Genomic DNA, 11,651 nt, shown 5'->3' with positions numbered 1-11,651 from the left:
TAGCACTGCAAGAAATTCGTGTTCTCAGTATTCTCGTTTATCAGAAACCAATGCACAGTGGTCCAGAAATGAAAATTAGCGGGAAACAATTATTTGCGCTCTCGCCTAAGGTTTAAGACATTTGGTGTCCAAGACAAAATTATACAACATTACAAAGCGACATTCAAAGTATTCTACAAAGTTTCATGAATCATGTTGTTCTACATAATTGCAGAACATGATACAGCACAATCCAATTACAGTAAAAAAATAATTTTCGTATCTAAGGAGTTTTATGAACCACCCTAAAATTGGTTCATTCAAAAGTAGCGCTTTGTAATATTGTATAACTTTGTCTTGGACACCAAATGTCTTAAACCTAAGGCGAGAGCGTAAATAATTGTTTCCCGCTAAATTTCATTTCTGGACCACTGTGCAATGGACCGAAATCTACAAATTTAATTTAACTGTTAGTTGTAACTTAATTGAGAACTTAGGCTAACTTTTATACTGACAATTTCATGGTTTTTATAATGCACCAGCTGTGATTAAACATGATTGGAAATTCAAATATGTAAGAGCAAGTTCACTGGTGTTGGGAAAAAGTGGTACAAGTTTGACATTTTGATAATTTTACCATACAAAAATGTTTTCAAGATCTTTGGGCGTTGTATTTTTATACAGCACTGTTTCTATCCCAGCCGTATGTTATAGAAATATTGCTATTTTTGCATCACAGTATGCGAAACTACAACACGTGTTGTTAAAAAACTTGAAGGCCACAGATCTACCACTTTTTCCCAACACCAGTGAACTTGCTCTAATGATTGCTTTGATCTGACAAGCTCTTTGATCTATTGCATCTTGATAATGTGCCCATAAAACAACGGTACGTGATTTACGATTGTTCCATGACTGGTACCTATTCAATTATAAGTGCTTTCACCCTAATGTACACTGACGATGATGATGAACGAATGATGAAACTAAACTTTTCTTCAGCCCTCAACGTTCGTGAAGAAATTTCAGCAAGCTTCTATAATAAAACAATCATCATGAAGAAATCAAAGCAGGCCATGCAAAAAGTTCACTACAGAAGAAATCACTAACATCTAACTCTCGCAAGAAATTTTCAACACACCAAACCTTTAGCCAGTTTATAACGAATTTCGTTCAAAACACTTCAAGCAATTCCTTCAATACAGTCACTAAGTACTTTTATAAAATCATCTAGCATTTCATCGAATACTTCTTTCAATTCGAAGTTTTTTTCACAACGCAAAAAAACACGTGTTGTCGGATTGGCATAAGCCTACTCTTTTCCATTTAATCATTTTTTTTCGAGAATATCATTTTATTATTAGCTGTGTATTCGACCAAAACAAATTTCTACTGGTAACCAACTCGCGTTTTAGCTTGATCACAAGTATACCATTTGAGCGTAACTCGTCCCGCTGTTTCCTCGCTGGTGGCAATCCGCACAACCCGTTCTCCGTTGGGCAGCTGGACCAGGTAGAAGGTCAGTCCAGTTCCTAGTTCCGGAGTAGCCTCCGCAGTTACTCCGGAAACTCTGGAGTTGCGATAGGTCGCCGCTGAATGGCTAAACGTGTGCATGTGTTTGTCAGTTTTGGTCAACCGGCATCCAGATACTTGGCCCAAGATGTAGAACTGATTGGCTTGGGATTCCGAAGCGATATGCTGACCAGTAGCGTCTCGAATAATGGGGTCGGTGAGGTCAATGACGCGGTTTGATGTGGAGCCGGTTGTAAGAGAAGGTGGGTTACTCGGGGCTGAAGGATTGATTATAGGTGTTACCGGGCTTCGAGTGAAGTAAAATCTTGAATAGCCTGGCTGATAACTACTCGATGGACCCGAGGGTAAAGCGGAATTTGCCCCTGGATCAGAGTTTGACTCTGTTGCACCGTAAGAAGAAGGTTGGTATCTAGAATATGCTCTTGTAGCTGGTTTCCTAGTTATCAGTAGACTACTATCGTCTTGCCAAGTTGGCTTTTGAGTTCTACCAGGACTCCATGGATCGATTCCTGATGGCACAGAATTTACTTTAGGAGATTCTGTGCGTGGAGTAAATCGGTTTGTTCCATATGCCGGCTTAGGTGTTTCGTTATCAGGGTCTTGTCCAAACGATGTTTGAGGTTTTGACTCTTTTGGAGAATTCGGCTTAGAGATATCTTTTATGAGATCCTTCTCTCCTGGAAATAGTGGAAACTCGTCATCTGAAAACAATGTTTCATCATTCGGGTCATCATAGTCAGTCGCATCATCACTGAACTGAGGCGCAATATAGTTGTTGAAGGTAGCTAAAAAAATCAAAACAAAAAATGGGTATTTAAAGTTTTACTCAGCATCAACTAAGCTTTTTAGCTTACTCACGCATTGAGATACCTACCAGCAACACTTAGAGATATATGTATTGAAAGAAGTGTTATCAACAGTTTAAACATTTTTAAATCAGAATAATAAGTTGCTTTCTCAGAGCTAGAGCATTTTATAGGACAAATAGCCAAGCATGTTTACTCAATTGTATACTGAAAAATTGATTTATAAATGTGTTTTGTTTTGTTTAAGATATGTTGATTAACATTGATTAAAAATGATGCTTCATTTGCCAAGAATGACAAATTATCATAATTATTCATTGAGCAAATTTATGACAAGAAATGTTACAATATATAAAGCCTGATTAAAAAATGTTAATTGAGTTTTTCATTTTTAAAGATGAATGGGAACAGTTTTATATTTGTCTTTCTGGTGATATGTAAGTGTGCAGTGTGAAAAAAGACTAGGCACCATTTTCCCGTTTGTCTGAATTACGTGCCGACTTTAAGCCTTTCTGATACCTGAAGTGTACAGGCTATTTACAAGTTCAAATAAAAGAGACTATAGACTCGTTAGTTCGAATTAAAAAATGTTCATTGCAACGCGAACTTTAATTCAACGTGTTCTTGAATTAAAGTTCAGCGAATGCAATGTGATTTTCAAAAATAAATTATTTCAATAACTTCTACCATTAATATAAATTTGATTTTTTTTTAAATCGTAGGCCTCTTGAATAGCAGTACGGAATCCCTTTTCAGTGATGATGATCTAGCAGCTATTGCCTCACCGTCTACGAACGCACCTGGTATTAGAAGCTACGGCGTTTCACGAAGATCTTGGAGGCGCTCTTCAAGAGTGCTTCCAGCGACGGATGTTCCAGACTCCCCTGGATTGCCAACAAGAAAGAGATACAGCTTCGCTCCGGTTGTATCTTATGACACCAAGCCAAGCACGGATCCTGTACAACCAAGTTCGGGTTCAAGTGCACCATCACCTTCTATTACGAATTGGCACAACTCCTATGGGGGATCAGGACCCTCGTATGGCCCCCAAACATCAAACCCTTTGTATCCAGCTTCTAATCCCCGGCCAAATACACCTTCTAGCGACCCTATTCGGGACTTCATGGGTCAGCAAATAGCGCCGGAAACTTCCAACAACAAAATGTTCACCATTGGTCAGGTTTCTCAATGTGCGCTTTTGAAGAGGGAACTTCATACACACATTTTCGTACGTTCTTCGCTCAATTCAGGCCCAGCAAAAGTGACGGGAGTGACGGTCGAAATGCCACCGGATATGGCACCCGGAGTGACAATCTATTTGTTCCCGTTGCAGAATGGAACAAGCCTTGTTAATATTTTAACCAGCCATGATCAACTTGGGTTTATGGTCGTTAAGTGGTACAGTTGTATGGGTATACCAACTTCCCTTAATGGGTAGAATGATAAACATGCAATGATAAATAAATGGAACTTTGATCCTTTTGCTCGGAATTTTTGTTCCAGCATCCTTTCAGTAGCTTGAAATTGTTCATAAGGGTTTTAAAAATTAAAAATGTCTTTTTATATTTTTTTTTTCTATTTAGACATAAGTATAATGATGGTTACCAAATCAAATCGAGTGTCTTCCGGATGGCAAATATTTGGTTACTAATTTATTCAAAAGATCAATCAGGCTCTGCAATACTTACTTCCAACAGGTATACATTTTAAGCTGATTTGTTTTTCAATGACACACATTGGTTACCATGGCTAGATGCATGAATTTTGTTGCCTGGACCCTTAGATGGCGTCGCCCACATTGAAGTTCCATATAGAAAAATGATTGTTCGTGGCAAAGCCTTCCTCATTACCTTCAAGTGATGTTATCTTTGCCATTTAACTATTACTAATCACTTCGATTATAACAAATCGTTTATGTCATAACAAACTCAATGCTGATATCAAATATTCTTCAAGAAACCAATTTCAATCTAAATTTTTGTTTTTTTCTTGTTCTTCTATTTCAATACTCAACTTATAATTCTAATATTACACACAGCCGCATTTTTCTTGATGCCCTGAATATGAATATGCAATTTTTTTTTCTATAAGTTTTTGTTAACGAACACACACATATAGGATCTCAGTGAAACTTCATGTTTCTTTGAAGAGATCTAAATAATACTTAACACTAAAGCGTACATCTTTAAAGGATATAATGGCTAGCATCTTACTAATGCTAACACCACCAGCCCACAGAAAGAGTACTATGTATGCCGTGACCTAGAATCGATCTTATGACCTCTGGCTTAGAAGACTTAAACGCTATCCTCTAGGCAACGGTCGGCGGCAAAAAAAGCTTATGTTTTTTAAAACATAAGTTGAAATTATTTCATAAATTTCTGTTGATTTTTGACAAAACTTTAAAACATAGCAAAAATTTTAAAATAAAGTTTTTAAATCAGTTATTTAATTTCCCCAAGACCGCAAGTTATTTGCAAAATAAAGTGATAGGAGTTTCCTTTTCGTTTGATTTTCGCATTCTGTATCATACGAGAATTTAGGGAACATTTATAAAAGTTTTTGACCAAACTGAATTTAAGATATTTTTCTAAAGCAAAAATTAAATTATTTTGTTGGCTTCAACAAATTTGTTAAATAAAATGAAGCCCTTTTTTTTAAGTAAGATCAGAAGCACTTGTAATGATATCTTTCCAAATTAAAAAAGAACTGGAGAATTTAATTTTTTTAGATCATTGATCATCAAAATATTATTTCTAAATTGAATAAAGTATAATTAACAAACTCGATATCATTTTTTTTTAATCTGATTCATTTTCAAATTTCTAACTCCATTTCAACAAAACTGGAATTGATAGATAAAATCTGACGAAAGGTTGGAGTTCAGGACGCCAAGAGCTACCAAATGAATCATGAAAAAATAAGCACTAAAATACTGTTTCTTTAATTTGTTCATAAAAAAAAATGTGTTCTGAAATGTTTAAAGACTTATATTTTCTGTGCAATATCTAATTACCTATGGGAAATCACCCGAATTACAAAGTTACTACACGCAAGGCACACACGTCTTATTCGTTTGACTGCTACTGCCCAAAAAGGAAAAGCGATAGCTAAAGTCGGATGTATTCGTAACGCTACACACGATTAACGCTGACTATGCAGTATGTTGCTGTTTGTTAACTGGTGCACCACACATCTCCCTTTCTCTCCAAAGAAAAAAATATCAACTAAATGAAGTCTTAAAATCCTGCTATTATTGATATCATTTCGTAGTAGCTGATATGTTATTTTACTTGGGCATTCTTACACTTTATTTCGACTTAAAGCTTTCTACGGGTCAAATAATTCAATAAAATGTAAGAGATAGCTTCAAGAAGAGTTAATGCACATTATTCGTCAATATAGTTCAAAGTTCAAAAACTATATATAAAAGGTTGTATTAGGTACTATTCTCGATGTGCATTAGTTATGTAGCTATCCTGATCCCAATATTATGAATGTGTTTATAAGCGTGTTCTTCTTCCTTTGTTGTCTCAATATTTTGTTTGGATTTTTTTTTTTAAATTACCAAAATTTATAGCCAAACTTTTTGATTTTTTTTTAAATAATATTAAAGATACGTTTTTCTTTGTGTTTCAATTCTTTATTTTAGTGCAATTAAAACATACCATCTTCCAGCGTAAAATCTAAACTTTTAATAAGAAAACCATAATTTCTATCTTTTGTCCTTTCCAGGACCTTATATTTATACTGACTGCGAAAAAATATTCAGAGCTAAAAATTATGAACTATTAAATCTGCGCTTTATAATTTTATTGAATAATTTTTTTTTTCTTTTTTTTGTACACTGAATTTATTTATTAATGATGTATTTTGAAAAAAAAACAACACATTTCACATTTCTAGTCATGATTCAAATTTTTTTTTTCAAATTTAAGATATTATAGCAAAATCAACTCTTTTTTGTAAATATGGAATAGAAATGTAAATTAAGTTGATTAGAAATTCAAAAATTTATTAATTTTGTGTAAAATTGAAGTGTCTGGTAAACTAATTAACCTACATAAAAACTTAAAGCTTACTTTGAATCAATATCCTATAGTTTATTGAATCAAGTATTCAAATTTCACCTAGATATTTTTATTTTAAAGATAAAAAGTTTTAATAAATATGCATTTTCAGGTTTTTTTTTAATATGAATAGATAAAAATAGAACTATTAATGACATCATCCAAGAAAGTTTTTGAGTACTTCGAATGAAAATTCAAACTCTTAAAACTTTGTGGATGATTGCGAAACAATTTAACTTATGCTACAAGAAACATCCAAGATTCAATTTCGTTTAAATCTTTTTTTAAATTTTCATCCAAATTCCCTTTTTTTGGCAGATTTTGAGAAAATTTACGAAAAGAAAACTTCAATAACTGTTTTCACAGTAGTCATAATTATTTGTGGTCATCGGGAATTGAGTCAAAAATTTATGTTTATTTTATTTCCAATGTTCTAAAGTTTATAATTTCAATGTTCTGCAGTTTTTTCCCAAAAAAGTTTACAAATTTATTTAATAAATTAAACCTATTTTCAAAAGATATCTGGAAAACAAAAACTGATAGATAAAAACTCAATGCTCCAAAATTAGTCGAAATAAGCTTTTTTACTCTCTGAACTTCTGAAAATTTTGAATTTTGTTGCCTTGTGTTTTAAAATTTTGCTAATCAATTTTTAATCATGGGTAATTTCTCACCGATTTTGATATTAATTCGGATTAATTTTTTTTTAAATCTCGTGTTATATTTTATGTGTTCTTCTTATATGCATTCATTCTTATGGTCGAAGCTTCACATTCTGGTTTTATTTGAAATTTTCAATCGCATTCGTTTGCTAGTGTTTCGGAAATATTGATTTCAAATGCTTATTTATACTACACTGTTTTAAATTCATTTTCAAGTAGTATTGATTTGAACTTTTAATATGATATATTTTGTGTTTTGAGTTTGTGTGATGGCCGGGAGTAAAAAATGTGTTTTATAAATCAATTTTCATAGTTTTTGTGAATTTTTGGTATTTTTATTTTTAGCTAAATTTGAATTTCGAAACGCCAATCACTGTGTTTACTCTTAAACTTCTGATTTTTTAGCTTAAATGTGTCACAGTTTATTTAAAAGTGAACAGAAAAGGTGTGAGTTTGTAATGTTTTCTTTCAACCACAAAACATCAAAGTTGCACTTTATCATCATCACAGATAAATTTCCGAAAATATCTTCATTCCTGTGATGTTTTCCAACAAGAACCCAAATCCGGTGAGATAATCTGATTCCCGCCAATTTCTCATTGCTTCCTTTCACTTCAGGGGACAGCTCCACATTTCATGATCAACCAGATTCGACCCCAATCATTGTGTCAGTCCCAATTTTGCTGAGTCCTTTGACACTCTCGGCGGAAGACAGAAGCGTAAATGTTTGCATAAGATTTACTTCTGCTGACAAAATTATCTACTGCATCGTGCCCATACCTACTGATTGATGAGGGCGACCTAAGGATGTCTGGGAGATTGAACTCGAACCATTCAGAGTGTACAGATGTGTTGTTCTTTTACTGATGAGATCGATGGGATGATTGGATGAAGGGTATCTTGAGAAGAAAAAAAAATATGAATCAGGGTTCAATGGCTAATACATCGAAGAAGGAGTAGGTTTAGGTAATGCTGTAGCCAATTGTTTGATACTCCATATTTAAAATGCAATCAATAAACGGTCGTTTCAATCAAATATTTTTGGTTTGATGTTCTTAGAAAAGTTAAAGTTCGGTAAAAAATTTCACCTAGTTTTATGGCATTATCCCTAGAACCTAACCTTAAATTTCAAATGAAAACTCTTACAAAAATCAATCCCAAATTGAAAACATTCTGCTATGAGGTTAACCACGATAATGGAACACGTACAATTCGAGATTTACTCTCGCCCTTTCACGAACCACTTTAAAGACTATAATGGAACACTCTTCGGTCGAAGCGAAATAGCGAAATCAATCCACATGTCTCCACATGTTGGGACATCTGTATCGTGTTTGCAATATGCTCGACTTAACGATTATGGCAGCCCCCCTTTTTCACTTAACCACGTACTTCCCTCAGCCACCGCCACCACCTTCTCAGCCCAGCTTCTTGTAGTGAAATTTGTCCCTTTCTTGTTCTGTGCCTCTTTGCAGGTGTGCAATTAAAGCCCGGATCGATCGGATCGAATCGAATCGCATGTGATAGCAACAACAAAATCCAGAATGCCAGCGACAATCTCCGGTGTTCAGTTTCAGTGAATGGTGATGATGCTGATTGCAAAACCGATATTGTGGACGACTGTGTGATGATGAGCAATCAATGTTGGGCCCGTGTCGGCAAACTGATGCTGCTGATGCTGGGATTCTAGGCGCTGCTAGTCAAAGGTGCAAACTTTGAAGAACACGAATCGACAATATCTGAACTTAACTAGTTGGGGGTTTGAGGGTTAGCGAGGGGGCTCGGATTAGCCTTACACAAACACACCCACGACGTCCACATCCTCACGCCAAGGGATTGGACAAGGACACACATTTGAGTGAACGATGAGCAGCTATCAGCAAGGTATGTATTTGTGGGAATTTGGAACACGGGTATCGAATTTGTGTTTTCTTCTCTGATTGTTTCATGTAGGTATGCGGTTAGATTACGAAGAAAGTTTGTGTTTCGACTCCTCTGATGCAATCAGAAAGAAAAAAATTGGTTTCATTCTTTTTTGTTTTTGTTTTAATTCAATTTTGTTTGATGACACATCTCATCGATTTTCCTCATAAGAGAAATTAAAGCATCACCTGAGGTTTTGAATTTTGACAAAATGAAATGGGATCATTCAATCCCATTTATTTGTAATTTAGCAACAACGCTTAGTTAAACAAACGAGCATTAATCTGTTATCGATCTTTTTAAGCAACCAACGCTCAAGACATCTGGAATTGTTGTATAATTATTTTAGAGTTGCTGATTCATCATAAATACTGGAGCTGACAGAACGAAATGCGGAATCAAATAAAATTTCAAAAGAAAAGATATCAGTATCCCTTTTAACACTTTCCGAGTGAGAAATAAGGCAAAGTTGAATAAACCAGTGAAATAAGAATAAATATGAGGTTCAGTTAATGATTTGGACCTAGATCTCGATCGTTATCAGCATTCAGATCAGTATAATGAATAACATTAAGATAAGGATCAATATCAGAATCAAAATCAGTTTTAGATTAGGATCAAGATTAGAACCTAGATGAGTATCAAGATCAGGATCAAGATCAGGATCAAGATCAGGATCAAGATCAGGATCAAGATCAGAATCAAGATCAGGATCAAGATCAGGATCAGGATCAGAATCAAGGTCCGGATCAAGATCAGGAACGAGCTTCAGAATTTAGATCAAGATCATTATCAAGATCAGGATCAAGATCAGGATCAAAATCAGGATCAAGGTAAGAATCAAGATCAAAAATAATATCAAGTACAAGATCGAGATTAGGATCAAGATCAGGATCAAGATAAACAGGATTAAGATCAGGATCAATATCAATATCAGATTTAAATCAGGATCAAGATTAGAATCAAGTTTAGTATCAATATTAAGATCCAGATCAGGATCAGGACCAAGATCAGGATCAGGACCAAGATCAGGAAAATACCAAGATCATGATCAGGATCAGGATCAGAATCAAGATCAGGATCATGATCACGAAAAATTCAAGATTATAATTAGGATCAAGATCAGGATCAAGATCAGGATCAAGATCAGGATCAAGATCAGGATCAAGATCAGGATCAAGATCAAAATTAAAAACAAGATCAAAATCAGGATCAAGATCAGGATCAAGTTCAGGATAAAGATCAGGATAAAGATCAGGATCAAGATCAGGATCAAGATCAAGATCAAGATCAAGATCAAGATCAGGATCAAGATCAGGATCAAGATCAAGATCAAGATCAGGATCAAGATCAGGATCAAGATCAGGATCAAAATCAGGATCAAGATCAGGATCAAGATCAGGACCAAGATCAGAATCAAGATCAGGACCAAGATCAGGAAAAGATCAAGATCAAGATCAGGATCAAGATCAGGATCAAGATCAGGATCAAGATCAGGATCAAGATCAGGATCAAGATCAGGATCAAGATCAGGATCAAGATCAGGATCAAGATCAGGATCAAGATCAGGATCAAGATCAGGATCAAGATCAGGATCAAGATCAGCATCAAGATCAGGATCAAGATCAGGACCAAGATCAGAATGAAGATCAGGTCCAAGATCAGGAAAAGATCAAGATCATGATCAGGATCAAGATCAGTATCAAGATCAAAATAAAGATCAGGATCAAGAACAGGATTTTGATAAGGTTTCAGATAAGTATTATGATCAGAAAAGTATCAAGGTCAAGCTCAGAATTGGGATCGGGTTTAAGATCTTGATCCTGATCTTAAACCCGATCCCAATTCTGGATCAAGATCAGTACCAACACCACAATCAGGATGATGATCGGGAAAAGAACAAAGATCTCAATCAGGATCAAATCTGGATAGTGATTAAGGGTTGAATTAGAATTATTATTAGAAAAGGAATCAGGATCAGGGTTAAAATCATGATCAGGATAAAAAAAAACTGACAAGGATCAGGACGTAGATCGATATCAGTATCAGGGTCTAGATCAAAATCACGACCAGAGTCGGTATCAAATAAAAATAACTAACACTAAATGTACCGGAAGGGATCAAATGACATTTTATAAACTTCAAATGACCATAACTTTTAAAAAAAACTTGACTATTTTGACTATTTTTATTTTCAAAATGCAATTGATTTTATTAGAATTTTTTTTTAAACTCTCTTGTTTCTCAACCGATTCATACAAAATTTATAGTTTTGGAAAGCCTGTATCGTGACTCAAATATGACAATATTAAGCTGCAAAAATCCATTTTAAAGTTATTCAAAGTCGAAGATTTTATTTTAAACATGCTTCTGAAAAAAGGTTGTAAGTCAGTTATTAAGAGCTCTAAAAAAATCCACTTAGTACCTAAGAAAGCTGAAGTTAAAAGCTATAGCTCATATGGAAATATTTTTCAAAAATTTCTCAGGATCATGACAGATCCTTAAATAAATATGAAAAATTAATAGGTTTGTTGCTAAAAAATGAACCAGATTTGAATCGCAAAATTTGGAGATATTACCTTTAGTTCTGAAAATTTTAATTATTTTCATCGATGGTTGATATCTTTTCATTTGCTCAAGAGTTTCGTAGTAAAGTTTATTTGATTTGAGAATACAAT

At 34.4% G+C, this 11,651-nt stretch overlaps 2 protein-coding genes and 1 pseudogene across 2 annotated transcripts; 2 read left to right on the top strand and 1 right to left on the bottom strand.

The window, feature by feature from the left end:
• Positions 1 to 1,272: 1,272 nt before the first annotated feature.
• Positions 1,273 to 2,441, bottom strand: LOC129746276 (uncharacterized). Its single transcript, XM_055739862.1, has 2 exons — positions 2,387 to 2,441; positions 1,273 to 2,297 (listed from the first exon to the last, which is right to left on the bottom strand). The coding sequence occupies exons 1-2, from the start codon at positions 2,439 to 2,441 to the stop codon at positions 1,369 to 1,371; spliced, it is 984 nt and encodes a 327-aa protein (XP_055595837.1). The 3' UTR covers positions 1,273 to 1,368.
• A 270-nt stretch (positions 2,442 to 2,711) lies between these two features.
• On the top strand, positions 2,712 to 3,831 carry LOC129746275 (uncharacterized). The gene is made up of 2 exons (XM_055739861.1): positions 2,712 to 2,755; positions 3,041 to 3,831. The coding sequence occupies exons 1-2, from the start codon at positions 2,716 to 2,718 to the stop codon at positions 3,754 to 3,756; spliced, it is 756 nt and encodes a 251-aa protein (XP_055595836.1). The 5' UTR covers positions 2,712 to 2,715; the 3' UTR covers positions 3,757 to 3,831.
• Positions 3,832 to 8,915: 5,084 nt separating this feature from the next.
• LOC129743556 (uncharacterized) lies at positions 8,916 to 10,619 on the top strand (annotated as a pseudogene).
• Positions 10,620 to 11,651: the final 1,032 nt, after the last annotated feature.

This window comes from Uranotaenia lowii, chromosome 2 (assembly GCF_029784155.1).
Source record: "Uranotaenia lowii strain MFRU-FL chromosome 2, ASM2978415v1, whole genome shotgun sequence".
NCBI lineage: Eukaryota > Metazoa > Arthropoda > Insecta > Diptera > Culicidae > Uranotaenia > Uranotaenia lowii.
The sequence above is the reverse complement of the archived record's forward strand: the minus strand, read 5'-3'. Positions and strand labels throughout refer to the sequence as shown.

Bases quoted from the DNA above. Each gene is read 5' to 3' on its own strand.
- LOC129746276 (XM_055739862.1), bottom strand. From the start codon at position 2,441: ATGTTTAAACTGTTGATAACACTTCTTTCAATACATATATCTCTAAGT. The intron at 2,298-2,386 runs GTAGGTATCTCA...TGATTTTTTTAG, and splicing joins TATATCTCTAAGTGTTGCTG to CTACCTTCAACAACTATATT.
- LOC129746275 (XM_055739861.1), top strand. From the start codon at position 2,716: ATGAATGGGAACAGTTTTATATTTGTCTTTCTGGTGATAT. The intron at 2,756-3,040 runs GTAAGTGTGCAG...TTTAAATCGTAG, and splicing joins ATTTGTCTTTCTGGTGATAT to GCCTCTTGAATAGCAGTACG.